This window comes from Aquarana catesbeiana, linkage group LG01 (assembly GCF_042186555.1).
Source record: "Aquarana catesbeiana isolate 2022-GZ linkage group LG01, ASM4218655v1, whole genome shotgun sequence".
Classification (NCBI taxonomy): Eukaryota; Metazoa; Chordata; class Amphibia; order Anura; family Ranidae; genus Aquarana; species Aquarana catesbeiana.
The window spans coordinates 729272702-729290996 of NC_133324.1; the positions used below are offsets into that span (position 1 = coordinate 729272702).

Consider the following 18295-nt stretch of genomic DNA (forward strand, 5'->3'; position numbering starts at 1 on the left):
TTACAACTGGGTTAGAACCCACATAGCTGAAGTTCTAACCCCGGAGCATTGGATGACCGAACCATCAGACGTTGCAATGTGATTCTATAGCTGCAGAGGAGTGTCGGGAGAGTGGAACCGAGCGAGCAAGGGGGCTCGTTACAGGTGGTTACTAAAGAATGCCCTAAATACTTCAAACCACTTTTCTGGAAAGTGGTAATGACAGAGAAGACAACTGTCCAAGGACGGTGTTCAAGAACCGAAAGAGCCTTGCCCATCAACATCCTAGAGATTCGGGCAGCGCGTCTGGCTCTAAAAGCCTGGACTTCCAGGTTAAGGGATTGTCCCGACAGGATTCAATCCGTCAATGCCACAGCTGTGGCCTATATCAATCACCAAAAGGGGCACCAAGAATCTCTGTGCAGAGAGAAGTGAACTATATTCTAACTTGGGCAGAAAGAAATATTCCATGCCCATCGGCAGTCTTCATTCCGGGAATAGAGAATTGGCACGCGCACTACATGTGCTGCCAGCAGATTATTCCCTGGGGAATGGTCTATTCACCCCGACATGTTTCGGGCTGTTTGTCAAGGATGGGGAACTCCGGATGTAGATCTAATAGCATCCAGTGCAACATAAATTTAGTCAACTTTGTGTCCACAACAAAGGATCCATTCGCATGCAGAATAGATGCGTTGATGATACTGTGGGATCAGCTTTTACTGATCTATGCATTTCCCCCTATTCAGTTGCTGCCTTGACTTCTTTGCAGGATCAAGCTGGAAAGAAAACCGGTAATTCTGGCAGCACCAGCATGGCCCAGAAGGTCATGGTATGCAGAGGTCGTAAAGATGGCAGTGGAGGATCTGTGGTCCCTTCCGCTAAGGCCAGACCTGCTCTCACGGGGGCTGATATTCCATCCTACTTTACGAATGCTAAATTTAACGGCCTGGCTATTGAGACCCACATTCTGAAAAGACGTGGGCTTTCCAGGGCAGTTATTTCTACTTTAACCGGTTCAATACAGGGCATTTTCACCCCCTTCCTTCCCAGGCCAATTTTTAGTTTTCAGCGCTGTCGCACTTTAAACGACAATTGTGCGGTCGTGCAACCTTGTACCCAAAAAAAATTGACGTCCTTTTTTCCCCACAAATAGAGCTTTCTTTTGGTGGTATTTGATCACCTCCTGCGGTTTTTATTTTTTGCGCTATAAACAAAAGAAGAGCGACAATTTTGAGAAAAACACAATATTTTTTACTTTTTGCTATAATATCCCAATTTAAAAAAAAAATTTTTTTTCCTCAGTTTCGGCCGATACGTATTCTTCTACATATTTTTGGTAAAAAAATCGCAATAAGCGTATATTGATTGGTTTGCGCAAAAGTTATAGCGTCTACAAAATATATGGGTAGATTTATGGCATTTAAAAAAAAAAAAAAAAAATTATTTTTTTAACTAGTAATAGCGGCGATCGCAATTTTTTTTCGTGACTGCGACATTATGGCGGACACATCGGACACTTTTGGCACATTTTTGGGACCATTCACATTTATACAGCAATCAATGCTATAAAATTGCATTGATTACTGAGTAAATGTGACAGGCAGTGAAGGGGTTAACCACTAGGGGGACACACGGGGATAAAATATGTTTCCTAGGGAATGATTCTAACTGTAGGGGGCGGGGACATACAAGCGGAGGAGACCGATCAGTGTTCCGCTGTACTGGGAACACAGATCGGTCTCCTCTCAACTGACTGGACGTGAATATGTGTGTTTACACACACAGATCCATGATCTGGCCCGGTTAACAGGCAATCGCGGGTGCCCGGCGGATATCGCGGCCGCCGGGCACACGCACCGGGTCCCGAGCAACGCGGCTGGGAAGCTCAGGCCGTCATATGACATCCACCCAGGATGGGAGATCCCATCTATGGACGTCATTTGACAATAGCCGGGTAGGGAAGTGGTTAATTAATGCTAGGAAGCCAGCTTCTAGAGCTATATTATAGAGTCTGGAAAGCTTATGTTTCCTGGTGTGGATCCAAGGGTTGGCACCCTTGGAGATATATTAGAGGCAGAATTCTTGCCTTTCTACAAGTAGGCGTAGAGATGAAGTTGCCCGGAGTACTATTAAGGGCCAAGTCTCAGCCTTATCAATTTTATTTCAAAGACCACTTGCTACGCATTCTTTAGTCCGGGGTTTCACGCGAGGAGTGGTGCGGATTAATCTGCCAGTTAAATCACCCTTAAGCCCTTGGGACTTGAATTTAGTTTTGTCAGTGTTACAAAAACCGCCATTCGAACCATTACAGCATGTTCCCTTAGTCCTTCTGACTAGGAAGCTGATATTTTTGGTTGCTATAGCCTGAGCAAGGAGGGTTTCAGAATTGACTGCTCTTTCCTGTAAAGAGCCATATTTGGTTATTCATGAGGACAGAGTGGTGTTGGGCCCTCGTCCAGGTTTTTTACCAAAATTGGTCTCAGGTTTCCACCTGAACAAGATATTGTCCTGCCGTTTTTTCCAAAACCATGTTGGTTATTCATGAGGAAAGAGTGGTGTTACGCCCTTGTCCAGGCTTTTTGCCAAAAGTGGTTTCAGGTTTTCATCTGAATGAAGATATTATCCTGCCATTGTTTTTTCCAAAACCATGTTCCAAAGAAGAAAAGTCACTACATTGTCTTGCTGTGGTGAGAGCAGTGAAGATCTATTTAAAGAAAACTGCTCAGACTGATGTCTTATTTATTCTGCCAGAGGGTCCTAAAAAAGGACAGGCAGCGTCAAAATCCACTGTGGCTAAGTGGATTCGGCAAGTTATAATTCAAACTTATGATTTAAAGGGAAAGATTCCCCCTTTTTCAAGTTAAGGCGCACTCTACCAGAGCGGTTGGTGTTTCTTCGGCAGTGCGTCACCAGGCCTCCATGTCTCAGATCTGCAAGGCCGCGACTTGGTCTTCAGTGCATACATTTACAAAATGTTATCAAGTAGATGTAAAATGGAATGAGGATATCGCCTTCGGGCGCAGTATGCTGCAAGCAGCAGTATAATTCCTCAAGGTCTGGGGGTGCCCTACGGGTTGTCTCCCTCCCCTCAAGTAGCATTGCTATGGGACATCCCACCAAGTAATTACTTGAGGCTCTGTGTCCTATGATGTACGATAAAAAAAAATAGGATTTTTAAAACAGCTTACCTGTAAAATCCTTTTTCTTGGAGTACATCACAGGACACACAGCTCCCGCCCCTCTGTTTTATGGGGTGAGAGTATATTGCTTATAATTGCTTGGCTACAAAAACTGAGGACTCCTGGAAGGAGGAGGGGTTTATATAGGGGAGTCAACTTCCTGTATTGGTTATACCAGTGTCAACACCTGAAGGTAGGCCCATAACCCATCAAGTAATTACTTGAGGCTCTGTGTCCTATGATGTACTCCAAGAAAAGGATTTTACAGGTAATCTGTTTTAAAAATCCTATTTTTTGATCGTTGTCCATCTGTACTGTGAAGCGCTATTCAATCAACTTTGCTGCATATGGCTGAATCTGGGCTGACCCTATATCTCTAAACGCTGCAGAATTCATCCGGCTGCTTCTGTCTTCTATCACATAATCAATAAACACCAATGACCCAGTGCCACTGGAAGCCATGCATACCCATTCCATCACACTGCCTCCACCATGTTTTACAGATGTTGTGTGCTTTGGATTATGAGCTGTTCCAAGCCTTCTCCACCCTTTTTTTTTTTTTTTTTCTCTTCCCGTCATTCTGGTACAGATTTATCTTAGTTTAATCCATCAAAACGAATGCTTTTCCACAACTGGTCTGGCTCTTTTAGATGTTGTGTTTGTTTTTTTTTTTTTTTTTTTTTTGCAAAGTCTCATCTGGCTTTCTATTCTTCAGGCTTATGAATGGTTTGCAGCTTGTGATGTACCCTCTATTTGCTCTTATAAAGTCTTCTCTTGATTGTAGACTGACAATGATATGCCCAAATCCTGGAGAGTGTCCTTCACTTTTCTGTATGTTGTGTGGTGTGTTGTGTGTGTGTGTGTGTGTGTGTGTGTGTGTGTTTTTTTTTTTTTTTTTTTTAACTATAGAGAAGATCCTGCGATTATCCATCACTGTTGTCTAACGTGGACGTCCAGGCCTTTTTATGTTGCTGAGCTCACCAGTGTGTTCTTCTTTCCTCAGAATGTACCAAACTGTTTTAGCCACTCCTAATGTTGCTGCTGTTTCTCTGATGGATTTGTTTTGTTTTTTGAATCCTTACAATGGCCTGTTTCACTTACGTGGACATCTCCTTTGAACGCATGATGTACGTTCACAGTAATAGATTCCAAATGCAAATACCACACTTAAAACCAACTCCAGACCTTTTACCTGCTTAATTGATGAAAAAGAAATAACGAAGGAGTGGCCCACACGTGGCCATGAAACCAGCTTTTGATTCAATTGTCCAATTACTTTTCGAAAAAGAGGGGTGGGGGGTGGCTATTAAGAGCTGTAATTCCTAAACCCTTCCTCTGATCTGGCTCGAATTAAACCTTGAGGGTGTGCACTTTCAGCCTATGTCCATTATTTAACTATAGCTTTAATGTTTTGGTAAATGCCTGAAAACAAAAAATTGTGCCAGTTTCCAAATGTATATAGATCTAACTGTATGTAACGCAATCTCATTTGTGCATACATATGCATAGGTTTATGTAAGTGGGCAGTCAGAACTGTCATCTATGGCTGCCCTCTACGTCTTCCCTTGGAAACTGACCCCTCTTAGGTTTCATCACAGGGCAGTCCTTTTAAAGAATGACCCATCTCTACAACCCAGGCGGGGGGATTATTTTGTGCGCACCTTCTTTAAACACTTGCCGCCTGCCCACCGTCAAATAACGATTGGACGCTGCAGCTCTCGTTCTGGGTGAACGTCATATGTCGGTGCACCAGAACAGCCGATATCGTGCGATTGTGGCTGTACAATGTTGCTTGGACACTGCACCACCCCGATCTCTGTAAAGTGCTGCGGCTCTTTACCAAGTGATTGGCTGTGTCCAACCACAGCTGGTCACATGTAAATATGGAGGTGCTGTGAATCGGTTCTCCTCGCCTCACACTGACAGTGTGTGGAGAGGAGTGCTGATCAGCGGCATCTCCTTGCAGGGGAGACTTGGGCAGGTAATTGGGAAAGCCCCATCATTGCCACCAATCGATGCCCGTAAGTGATGCCAGTCAGTGCTTGCCCACCAGTGCCACTTATCAGTGCCCATCAGCGCACATCAGTGAAGGAGAATGTTATTATTTACAAAGTTAACTGACAAACAAAAAAAATTTTTTTTTTATATTTTTTTTTTTCAAAATTTTCGTGTTTTTTTTTTTTTTTTTTTTGTTTGTTTTGTTTTTTAAAATAAAATTAAAATCTCAGCAGTGATTAAATACCACCAAAATTAAGCTCTATATGTGTGAAGAAAAGAGAAAAAATTATGTGGGTAGTGTTGCATAAGCGCAGTTGGACATCTTACAAATGTGTCGCACTGCAGCTCACTTAGAGACAACACTCGTATACTTTGGGGGGGGGGGGGGGGTGCGCGCGCTCTATGGTAACCATAGCTTCTTCACCTCGAATGGCAAACTTGGGCTTAAAGACCCTCACCTGTTAACAGATACCACCTTTCACACTCACTTATGTAGCTTGTAAAAACCCACCACCCATCCAGATCTCCCAGGCACCCTTTTTCCTTAATTTTGTCCCCATGTATCTGTTGCTTAACAGGCAGAACTATTCACTCCTCGGCAACCAAGCTCTAATTATGCTGTACACCTCTTCACATAGTTTCTCCATCTCACCCCTACCTCTCTTAGCTTGACCACTTAAAGTGATTGTAAAGGCAGAAGGTTTTTTTTTTTTTATCTTGATGCATTAAGATAAAAAAACCTTCTGTGTAGCCATGGTGTTGCAGCTAGTAACAAACAATCCGCCAAATCACCCCACTGCCAGACTTCATACATCACTTCCATAGACAATGAACAGTCTTTTTTTGCTGGTTTTGTTTTTGTTGTTTTATTAGGGAGTACAACTTTGATAGGAATATAGGATGCATATAGTATTTGTCATTGCCATCATATTTATAATTTAAGCACAATGTTAGAGCCAGAAGATTAGATGCGCACTGATATATGTAAATCTCCTCCTGCATCTCCATGCAGACTGTTGCTCCTCCTCTGCATAAACTCCGCAAACTATTCCTCTAAGAATCCCCCATCCATCACCGTGTGAGGGATGAATACACCACTTTTGACCGTGTAAAAATGATGGTCTTATAACTCCTTCTCCTCCTGCACAAACTTGATTCCTTCTACCCACACTGGTTTCCTCCTGCACATACTTGTAGTTACTGAAATGAAGTATGTCACATCTTATTCTAATGGGTAATAGGGGCCCACTCTGAATAAGTCCCTATACAGGCTCTGGCTGCTCGCTGCTACTAGGTGTGAGGCCTAGTAGTTTAAAAGCTTTACTTTAGGTTGTGCACTACTGTTCCCAGCCAGCCCAACTTGCAAATTATGTGCCCTCAGGCCACATCGACTTGACACAGATCCCCACAGTCCCTTCTCTGATCCAGGACTCCCCATCATCCACCGTGTGTTTGATGAAGATTCTAATGACTGTGTAAAAAGAGGAGTTCCCACAGACTTCCTGGCACCTCCAGCCCACCACTGTGGTAACACTCGCCGACCTTCCTCAGCCCTGAGTCCTTGATGAGGAACTTGACCGGACTATGCGTTCCGACAGCTTCACCTGCCCCTCTGTTCTAGGAGTTCCCTGCTCTACCGACCGTGTGGTAACAGACATTGCCAATGACCGTGTAGAGGCGATGTTCCCTTACAGTTTTCTCCCTGGGCCTTCTCCTGCGATTGGTGCACCCCCCCCCCTCCCCCCCAGATGGGGATGGCCTGCTGCTCCTGCTTAGTTTTCCATTCCTCACTTCACTTCTCCCCCCAGTGGCATATCAGCTTATATAGGAGGCCTTCCCCCTGCCAATACTAATTGGGGATTTGTCAGGGCTCCCACATGAGCTGCCGGTCACTCCAGTTCCAGGCCCAGCCCCTCTTCCAGAATCCTCTCTCTGGAAGCAGGGGAGGCGCCCCAAGACTAGAGCACAGGTGGTCACACCCACTGCTACTCTGAACACTCCCAGCCCCCAAGATCAAAACAGACAGGTCTAGCTTGCAGCATAGGCCTGCCGAAATATGCCTGTGCCGAAATTCCTAGTAAAATAACCCTTACTAGAACCTACCTATTGGTAGAGAGTGCTACATGTGTGCAGCAGACACCCTCAATACTTACCTTAGCCCATCTCTATCCAGCAATGTCGCAGGAGAGGCTCGGCTGCCCAGGACTCTCTTCCTCATTGGCTGAAACCCCAGCAGAGCTAATGTGGAGAGAGGGGGCTGAGCCTAGCAGAAGTGACTTGGCTCGGGTGCCCCCACAGCAAGCTGCTTGCTGTTGGGGCACTCATCGGGAGGGGCCAGGAGAGCCTAAGAGGGACCTGAGAAGAGGAGGATTGGGGCTGCTCTATGCAAAACCACTACACAGAGCAGGTAAGTATAACACGTTTGTTATGTTTAGGCAAAAAAACCACGAGACATTAGTATCACTTTAAGCCTATGTATAGATTGAAATTCGGCCAGTTCAAAGTGACTGGGCAAATTATGATCCATAAATGAGCAGAGGGAGGTACAGATTGTCTTCTGTACAGCTGCCCTGTCAAATTTTTCCCACTCTATCAGCTCCGCAGGCTATAGCATGCAATGCTCATCAGTGTATTCTGATGGTGGGCAAGTCTCCCTGCAGTCAGAATACAAGAGCTCAGCGTGGAGTTATTTGCCCATCCACATCTAGTGTGTATGTCCAATCGCAAGTGAATGTTGCATATCCTTTATTTTCAAACTGATTAAGACAGCACCCAAACACCGCAACAGGCTTGTGAACTACCACCACATAAAATGCGTGCTTACCAGAAGGCAAGCTTAATCGTACTTGCAGCTTTCAACCCAGCCAGGGCCTTTATCCAAGGGATGTAAAATGCCAACACAGGTGTTCCCTAGTGTGTATTAGACAGGACACCCACCAATCAGGGCTAGGGCTACTCCGTTATATAATTACCATAGACAAGGCAATACCTAATAAAAGAAAACTCACCATAGTGTAATATGTAACACAGGTTTAATTCAAACAAAAATTGCACTTACATCAAGACTGTAAAATCATAGCATCCATTTGTAAAAAGCCAGCTAGCGATCACCCATCCTCTTGGGACCTCAGCGCGATGACATGAGCACGGCACTCCTCCCAGCATGCGTTTCGTCACAAGCTGATGTCCTGGGTGATGCACTGACTCATCGCACTAAATAGTAAACGGGAAGAACCACGCCTCGATTTGAGTCTCGGTGGCGGATCTCAAAACTCCATACGGGAGACTAGCAAACTAATACGCCAGAACTAACCCAAGGAAATATATTCTAAATAGAACCTATGGAGTGAAATTAAAAGGGGTGTGTCAAAATGGGTAATACCAGCAAATACTGTATAACTGTTGCTCCGGAGATGTAAGAACCCTCACAAAATGCTCTTATTGATCAGTTTCCACTTTGTATTATGCCAAGACCTTTTTTTTTAAAAAAAATCTTTCACTAACCTACCACTATTGTTAAAAAAAAAAAAAAAAAAAAAAACCTCACAAGACAAATAAAATATTTTGGGTCACATTGGTTTATACATAAGTCCCCATAGGGACTCTGAATTCTTATACAGACCAAATTTGGTACTAAAGGGCAAAAAGGATAGACTCGGCACGGACATCGAGTGTGTAGAATCGATAACGACAGCAATATTGAAATCAATGGTTGGTGCTGCTGAAGCGCCTGCACAGCGATCATGAAGTGGTGCTTTTAACCCTTTTTTGGCCGCTAGCGGATGTCAAAAGCGGCCAGCGCCTCAGTGTGAAAGTGCCCTAAGTAACTGTTTTAACCACTTCCCGCCCGGCCATCGTTCTGCTATAGGTGGTTCAGTTATCCTGACTGGGTGTCATATGATGTCCTGCAGGATAACAGCCGCCTCGCGCCCATGGGGGTGCTCATCGTGGCGATTGGTGGTGCGACGTGTCAGTCTGACACACTGCTAAACCGTTCATGATAAAGAGCCTCCGGCGGGGGCTCTTTACCACGTGATCAGCCGCGTCCAATCATGGCTGATCACGATGTAAACAGGAAGTCATTGATCGGCTTTTCCTTACTCGTGTCTGACAGACACGAATGGACGAGAGCCGATCGGCGGCTCTCCTGACGGGTGGGTCTGCGCTGATTGTTTATCAGCGCAGCCCCCCCCTGGATGCCCACACTGGACCACCGGGGAAGCACCTAACATGTGGATGGCCTGGTACATCCCCCATAGCCATCCCCATGTGAAAATTGATGCCCAACATATGCCAATCTGTGCCCACAAATGGGCACTGACTGGCACCTCTGTGGCACAATAAAGTGATGCCCAGCAGTGCCACCCATCAGTGTCATCAGTGCCGCCTATGAGTGCATATCAGTGCAGCCATATCAGTGTCCGTCATTGAAGAAAACTTACTTTATTTGCAATAATTTTTTAACAGAAACAAACTTTTTTTTTTTTTTTTTTTTTCCCAAAAATTTTCGGTCTTTTTTTATTTGTTGAGCAAAAAATAAAAATCGCAGAGGTGATCAAATACCACCAAAAGAAAGCTCTATTTTTGGGAACAAAATGATAAAAAATTTGTTTGGGTACAGTGTATTCAATTTGCGACAGCGCTGAAAATTAGCTTGGGCAGGAAGGTGTATAAGTGCCTGGTATTGAAGTGGTTAAAAAGCATTTTATAATATAGAATTGGTCTAATTTTTTTAGACACTTAACTGTTTCTGGTGCAAAGCAAATATGATTAATTTTTTTTTTTTTTTATTAGTTCTATGCAGATCAGTCACACCTTTGAATTGCTGTACATATAAATGAAATGGTAACTGACTCAATGACACTTGCAGTCTATCTGGAAGTGTCACTTTACACAGGAATAGCTTTGCCCATCCCATCCAGGGTTTTTCTGAAAATTAGATGAGGCTAAAATCTGTATCTATGCAAAATTAAAATTCAGTTTATTGCTGTGGTTTGTTACTTTGTTCACTTGGCTGTTACAGAGAATAAATTGCTTTACACTAAAATGTCATACATGGGGTTACCTCATTGCTTAAATTTCCTATCTCCTCCCTAAGTATCTTCTACATCTGCAGTAGAATATTTATGCAAGCATCCCCATCTGTGTATTATCTCGTCCTGAGCAAACAGACGTTTATCTCATGTGGAAAGCGCCCTTTATAAAATAGGACAGATCATAATAAAGTGGAAAGCCCCCACCCTTATTTTCCTGCATGCATGGTGTATACATTTACCTCCTCCCTGACTTTTTGAACTGTCTGTGGAAAACAGGTGTTGTTTTTTTTAGTATTTCACCAAAAAATGCACATCTGTGTGGGTGTGTATGTTGAGAAGCACAAAAGCAGGATAGCCTCTATATATAGATTTGTCTGCTCAGCTCTAATTGCATAATTTAATCAGGGCCCTGTGCAGCGGAAAGGCATCCATACTGCTCTCAGGCATCAAAGGAAACATCTTTCCAAGCTGTATCCTTTTGCAGAGCAGCACGCAGTCCCACACCACACGCCCAATTGTTGAACCCCTCCGCTGGGAAGAATAAGGAATTTTGTTCTTTTGTGTCTTTTAAACAAGCACTTCCTCCATTATTTAGGTTGGGTGTTAGGGATGACCAGAGCCACGCAAAGGCCAGCTGATTACACCCTTGCTGACGGCCAGGTTTTCATATAAAAATTATTTATTTCCAAAGTTGGTTAACCACTTCAGCCCTGGAAGGATTTACCCCCTTCCTGACCAGAGAACTTTTTGCTATACGGTGTCGCTTTAACTGCCAATTGCACGGTCGTGCGATGTTGTACCCAAACAGAATTGAGGGCCTCCCCCCCCCCCCCCCCCCCCACACCCCCACACCCACACACACACACACACACACCCACACACACCCACACACACACCCACACACACACACACACACACACACACACACACACAGCTTTCTTTTGTTGGTATTTGATCACCTCTGCGGTTTTTATTTTTTTGCGCTATAAAACACAAAAAAAGACATTTTGAGAAAAACAATATATTTTTAACTTTTTGCTATAATAAATATCCCCACCCCCCCCCCCCCCACCCCCAAAAAAAAAAATTTATATCTATATCTCAGCTTAGGCCAATATGTATTTTTGGTAAAAAAAAAAATCTCAATAAGCGTATATTGATTGGCTTGCGCAAAAGTTATAGCATCTACAAAATAGGGGATTGATTTATGGCAATTTTTTTTTTTTTATTACCTTTTTTTTGTAATGGCGGCGATCTGCGTCCCTGAACACATGGGCGGTTATTTACTAAAGGCAAATCCACTTTGCACTACAAGTGCACTTGGGAGTGCAGTCGCTGTAGATCTGAGGGGGACATGCAAGGAAAATAAAAAACAGCATTCTAGCTTGCACATGATTGGATAATAAAATCAGCAGAGCTTCCACTCATTTCAAATTTTCCCCTCAGATCTACAGTGACTGCACTTTCAAGTGCACTTGCAGTGCAAAGCGGATTTGCCTTTAGTAAATAACCCCCATGGTGTTATACCTGTACATGTTTGCGGTTTGCTCCAATCCATGTCACTTATTCTAGAAGGCGAGAAACCTCATGTACACTGCTACTGGTAAACAGACGTTTAGGAGCAGTTGGGCATTTTTTTTTTTTTTTTTTTCAGCTGCCCCTGAATTCTCCTGTTACCTTTTAGGCCTCATGCACACGAAACGCTGTTAAACGCGCGTTCAGTGGCAGTTGGACACTTTTTTTTCTGCCCCTGAACTCATTCAATGTTATCCTATGTGTCCATGTACAGAGTCTCGTTTTTTGGTGTTTTTAGGCAGTTGTGTTTAACCTTGTTTTTCCAGAAGCAAAAAAATGGGTTCAGACGCAAAAGTTTCCCAAGTTTCAGATGCCAAACGCCGGTACCGCGTTTGTGTTTATAAGTGTATGACATTTTGCGACTCAACTTTGGGGCCCCATATCTCAGGGCCACTTAGTGCTAGGAACCCCAAATTTGGTGTGCAAACACAGTGGAACTACAACATATCCAAATTTGGGGTTCCTAGCACAAAGTTGGGTCGCAAAATGTCAAGCACTTTTCTGCAGCAGAGAATGACATTTTGCGACCTGAATTTGGGGCCCCGTATCGGGGCCACTTGGTGCTAGGAACCCCAGCTTTGGATATGTTATAGTGTTCCACTTTGTTAGCACACCAAATTTGGGGTTCCTAGCACCAAGTGAACCCGAGATATGGGGCCCCAAAATCAGAGAATGACATTTTGCGACCCAACTTTTGGGCCCCGTATATTGGGGCCACTTGGTGCTAGGAACTGTTTGCATACCAAATTTGGGGTTCCTAGCTCCAAGTGGCCCTGAGATACGGGGCCCCAAAGTTGGGTCGCAAAATGTCATTCTCTGCTCTGCAGACGCTTCTAGATGCAAATGCGGTAAAATGCGGCATGCAAATGCAGCAAAAACGGCCGTTTCTAAACGCCGGTTTCAGCTTTTAAAAACGTGTTCAGCAGAGTTTGCATCGGCGTCTCGTGTGCATGAAGCCTTATCAGTACATGTACACAGTGTCATTTCTAGGCAGTTGAGTTTAGAAGCATTTTTTTGGAATGCAAAAAAAATGCGTTCAGGACGGATGTTTAAAGGCATTTGAAACGCCAAATGCCTGTAACAGCTTGTAAACGCGCTAACTCGTGTTTAGCCTCGCTTTGTTTACAGGTGTCTTTTCTTTGCTAAATGCGGCAAAACGGACGTTTTTTAAACGTTGGTTACTATCTGTCAGGTTAAACCAGGAGAGGTTGTAAAAATGTCCCTTGTACATGAAGCCCAAAAGACCTTTAACAGGGTGAACTAGGTATAGAAGAGAGTAGGCCAAACCCCATTTTATTATGCAATTTTTCTCCAAACATTTTAGACCCCTTGTTTATAGGGCCCTCCTAGGAGCAGTGCGTCTCTCCAGGCATTTTACTACGCTCGGGAGGGACTGGTGCTCCTTTGTCAACAGGGAATCTGTTGACAAAGGAGCATGACTTGCTTACATCGCCAAGTGCGCATGCTCTCAAAACGCGTCCAGCTTTGATGACGTCATCCATCCGCAGCAAGCTGTCCTTTGCGTTCCGTGCCTTGCTCTAAGGACGCTCTCCGGAGCCGGCGTCCTCCATCTGCTGGAAGATCTCAGTTGTCAGCAAGGAATCCACACTGCTTAGGACTCAGGGATGCGTTGCTGTGTTATTAATACCATGCCTGTTTATTCCTACAAAATGTGAGTTGATCTACATCTATTATTAAAAGCGTTATTTCTAAAATACTGCACTCCGAGGTGCCTCTACTTGTGTTTTGTTGCAGCTGAGGAATTGGTTTCTACCCTATCATGATAGCAGCCCTGTTTGCATTTTTTGGATGCTTTTTTTTCCATTGTCGCCATTCCTAAATGGACTCTTTTAGCCAATATTTTTATGGACTGACCAGACTCCAGACTCTATTTTTATCATTACTTCCTTTTTTTTTTTTTTTTTTTTTTTTTTTTTTTTAAGCAGATTTGTATCAGAATGTGTATGATGTCTGACTTGTTTTGCGCCTATACTTGTTATATTGTATACCTAAAATAAGGACACTGTCAAGTCTTGCAGAGGATCAAATCCCTTTTTAAGGCAGATTTTACACTGAGCGGGTACAGCGCAGTGTACCTGTGTTTTTGTGTGTTTTTTGGTTTTTTTTTTGTGCAGGTTTCCCATAAACTTCTATGAACTCATGTTTTTGGTGTGCACCAAAGATGCAGCGTGTAGGACTTTTGGTGCACTTTCAGAAAATGCACCAAAAATGCGCAATCAAATAGAAGTCTATGGGAAACTGCGGGTAGCCCGCATGAAAACTGTGGGTACACTGCGCTGCGGCCAAACCACATCGCTGTTGTGTGAAACTGCCCTTACTCTATATCCAAAACAAAGAAAGTACAGTACATAGAGTTCCAGTAAATACTGTATCATTTTAAAAAGCCAGGGCTTTCTTCTTTAGTATATCAGCATGAGGCATTCTTTGTGGCTTAAGCACATGCCTTGCTAATGATGAATGGTGATAGATTTTGAACTATCATTGTTGTTGTCATCATCATTGTTGTTCTTGGGGTATTTTCCTGTAATTCTTGATATATTTATAACCAAAGAGAAATTTTCATTTATTGACCTTCGGTTATGTTTTTAGAATTCCATGATATTTTAAGCTTTGATAATATGCTGTATTTGCAGATTCATTTATGGTTTATGGAATGTCATTGTGCATCTGAAATTTTATGATGGCTATTGATATGATTAAGTGAAACTAAGAATAGAACAAATTGAGGGGAATAAGTTGACCTTCTCTGAGCACAGGTCACTAAATTCTCAGGGGGGTTGTGTTCTCACTGTGGATATATGTTGTGCAGCAGCCAATATATTCAGTACTCTTGAATGCTGCCAGATGATGATGAAATCTCGCATCTGGATTTCTGTCCCTCCCTAACTGATATATATGCATATTTTTGTTCCCTTTTTAGATGCTGCTGGTTTCCTAAGTACTTCAGACACTTACTCCTGCACTGGAAACCATCTTCTAGCCAAGATACAAGGATCGGAAACCTTTAGTATTCTCGTAAAGTTGGACTGGACAAGTGTTGTGACATTTGAGCTATGAATGTGACCAGCTTATTCTCCTTCACTAGCCCTGCAGTGAAGAGACTACTTGGTTGGAAGCAGGGGGATGAGGAGGAAAAATGGGCTGAAAAAGCAGTGGATGCATTAGTGAAAAAGCTTAAGAAGAAGAAAGGGGCCATGGAGGAGCTGGAGAAAGCCCTGAGTTGTCCTGGGCAGCCCAGCAATTGTGTCACCATTCCGCGCTCTCTGGATGGCAGGTTACAAGTTTCACATCGGAAGGGTCTTCCACATGTCATTTACTGTCGAGTGTGGCGCTGGCCGGATTTACAGAGTCATCACGAACTCAAACCCTTGGAATGCTGCGAATATCCCTTTGGCTCTAAACAGAAAGAAGTCTGCATTAATCCTTACCACTACAAGCGGGTGGAGAGCCCTGGTAGGTATCTTAACTGGTGCACATGGAGTGGTGTCTAATCATGTATCCTAACCCCATATTCATTAGTTGTTGAGCAGTACTTTGGTGCAATATTTCCTGCAATGAAATGGGTAATATCTAAAGAAGTAAATTGTTGAAATATCTACAATGAAGTAGGAACGAGACAAATTTGTTGGTTTACTAAAACTGGAGAGTGCAAAATCTGGTGCAGCTCTGCATAAAAACCAATCGGCTTCCAGGGTTTTAGCTTAGTATTTCTAACCCCAGGACCCTGCATTCACTATATCTGGTCTCCCACAGTACACATAACATGGCAATGCAATTATATAAACTGCTAAATACCATTTCTAATCAGCAGTGTATAGCAGTCTTGTAACTTCTATCGGTGTCTGTTTAAAGCTTGTGGGAGTTTTCATACTGCACTGCCTGACCTATCCGGATACAGGACCCCTGACCCCCTGTCTGGACTGTGCTGATTGGCTCTGTGCTGATCACATGCACACTCCCAAGCAAAAAAACTCTAGCACTACACCACTGAGCATGTGCAGCTGGACTCCAGTAACTCTGTCTAATCCAGACAGGTTTTGGAAACCAAGTGCAAGAAGGGAAGACAGGATCAAACAGCCTTTTTACACAATGCAGAGGGTTAACCCCTTAGGTTCCACAGTGAGTATAACGAGCATGCTTTTCTGCATATACGGACGCATTTTACTGTTGTGGGTTTACTAACAGTTTAAGTGAAAAAGCTGGAGTTAGGCCTGATTCACACTTATGCAGGTTGCAGTTTGCATATTGCAGGTGCATTTTGCGGTTTTCAAAACATGCCTTTCATCCATTGAAGTCTGTGGAACCAAAAACCAGAAAGCTCCCTGGCCCTTTCCATAAAATGCACAGATGAACTACATCCATAGGAAACCATGTTAAATGGAGTGTAGCGTGTTTCTGCAAAACTGGAAACGCGTTAAAATATGCGTAGGTGTGAATCAGGCCTTGGAAGCTTATTGGTTACCATGCACGGCTGCACCAGATTTTGCACACTTCGGTTTTAGTAAATCAACCCCACTGAGTCTGCCAATAGGGCAAGGTAACATAAAATGTGTGTTTGATCTCCTCAGGAAGATGAGTGATAGAAAAACCTGTATTGATCTGATGTTGGATATGACTTTTTGTGTTGCTTTACTTATAAATGAACCTGATCTAATAAGAAATTTTGTCTCTCCCTATGCAAAGCTGCTCCGACCGCTAACTTTTCTTTTATCATGTGTTGGGACTTGGCCCTTCTTGAGTAGAACTGGCTTGTTAAAGTCTCGCACATTGCCAACTTTACCTAACAATACGCCTGCCATTTGAGCGCTTGTCTCCCCACATGCTGTAGCTCCAAATGACCTGATTGCTGAAGTCGCTGCTGTGACTGAAATGTACCGTGGTTAACGCCTTCCCGCATAGCCCTGGCGTCCCTTTTTAATAGGGTCTGTATGTCCGGGGATGAGACGAAACGGTGATCATGTGATTGGCTGTCACAGTGGTCATATGATCGGGAGTCAGTCCTGTAGGCTACTCCCCCTTTTTTTTTTTTTTCTTTTTTTTTTTTTTGGGCTGACTTTAACAGTTCAATCTCTGGGAGCGCACTCTCGGCATAGAAACATCGGCTGCCCTGTAGCGCGTACCTGTGAAGTGTGGGCAATAAAAGCCAAACCTTTTGCCAATGCACGTGTTACGTGGATAGCAACAGGTTAATGTGGGTCGTGTTGACAGAACATGGGCCAAATATTTGTGATTATCCTCTGTGTGCTTTTCACTTGAGAGATTTAATTTATATAATCGTAGCTTTTGTCAATTTAGTTTGTGATGTTAAGTGCCCGTTTCACAAACGGACGTTTTCGATGCGCCAGTCAGTTCACATCACTCCACTTGTGGTAACTCGCATTTAGTATTTATTGTGAATAGCACGCCAACACGCCTCGCAGGGCATAGGGTGGATCCTTTTTTTTTTTTTTTTTTTTCTTTTTTTTTTTTTTTTAATTTAGATTGGATTTATTTTAATGCTTTCGGAGTAAAAATAATACCTAAAGCGTTTTCTATTTAAGATGCATTAATTTATTCAGCATGAAATGGAGCTGGGTTATGTAGAATGAGGCTATATATTCTGCAATATTTAAATTTTTTGTAAACTCAATCAGTGAATGCAAGCTGAGATAACAAACACTGCATTTTCACAGTAACCATGAGATAAAACAAAGTTCAGACATATTCCTTTATCCTGTTGTTTTGCAAATCTATGTACACTTCAAACTGTATGATTGAATCGGTTCTGATATCGCTGTTTTACTAACCTGACAGCTTATTCTAAATAGGAAACCTTCATTTTGTTTGCAAATATTAAAGATTCTAACTGCCAGCAAGAATGAGCCCTTACATTTAAAGACCACCTGTCTTTTCAGATCCATCATGGCAGCGCCTGTTAGTGAGCGTCCACTCACCTGCTGCTGCCATATCCCTCACCTTGCTGTGTCACTTTCGCATCGCCAACCTTCCCATTAAAGTGAATGGAACTGTTGATGAGTCAACAGCAGGTCAGATGAGCCGCTGTGGGACTGAGATAACAGTCGCTCTTTAAAAATTATGATTTAAATCCAGTGAATTTAAATCAAATCCACCCTTGTGTATAGTGTTCTGTGGGTGAACTTTTTTTTTTGTTTTTTTTTTTGTATTGGCCTGCTTAACGAGGATCGCTAAACGTGTGATGCATGACCTGTATCTCACCGTTGTAGTGTCAGTGGGTCCTCCATGTTTAGCAGTTGTGCACGCTGTGGTCTTGTGACTTAAAGCCGAGTTCCACCCAAAAATGGAACTTCTTCTTTAAGGGAAGATTTTTTTTTTTTTATATATAGAGGGTCCCAGCTCCCTCTTCCTCCTGGGACACCGTGGTGCCGGAAGGAAGTTCACCCATCATCATCATCCACCCCCCTCTCGGCAATCGTCTGGGACACATCCCAGATGATTGCCCGGCCAGTCACAGCGCGCGGCTCGTGCAATGCGTCCCCGGCTGCA

The 18295-nt window shown here is 43.4% G+C and overlaps 1 protein-coding gene across 1 annotated transcript in view; it reads left to right on the forward strand.

Annotated features, from left to right (window-relative positions):
• The window catches only part of SMAD1 (SMAD family member 1), a 147555-nt gene that overhangs the window by 42676 nt on the left and 86584 nt on the right, over positions 1–18295 (forward strand). Inside the window, exon 2 of the mRNA XM_073604552.1 lies at positions 14712–15244. Coding sequence (XP_073460653.1) covers positions 14845–15244 — 400 coding nt within the window. The 5' untranslated portion in view covers positions 14712–14844. The remainder of the gene's footprint in view (positions 1–14711; positions 15245–18295) is intronic.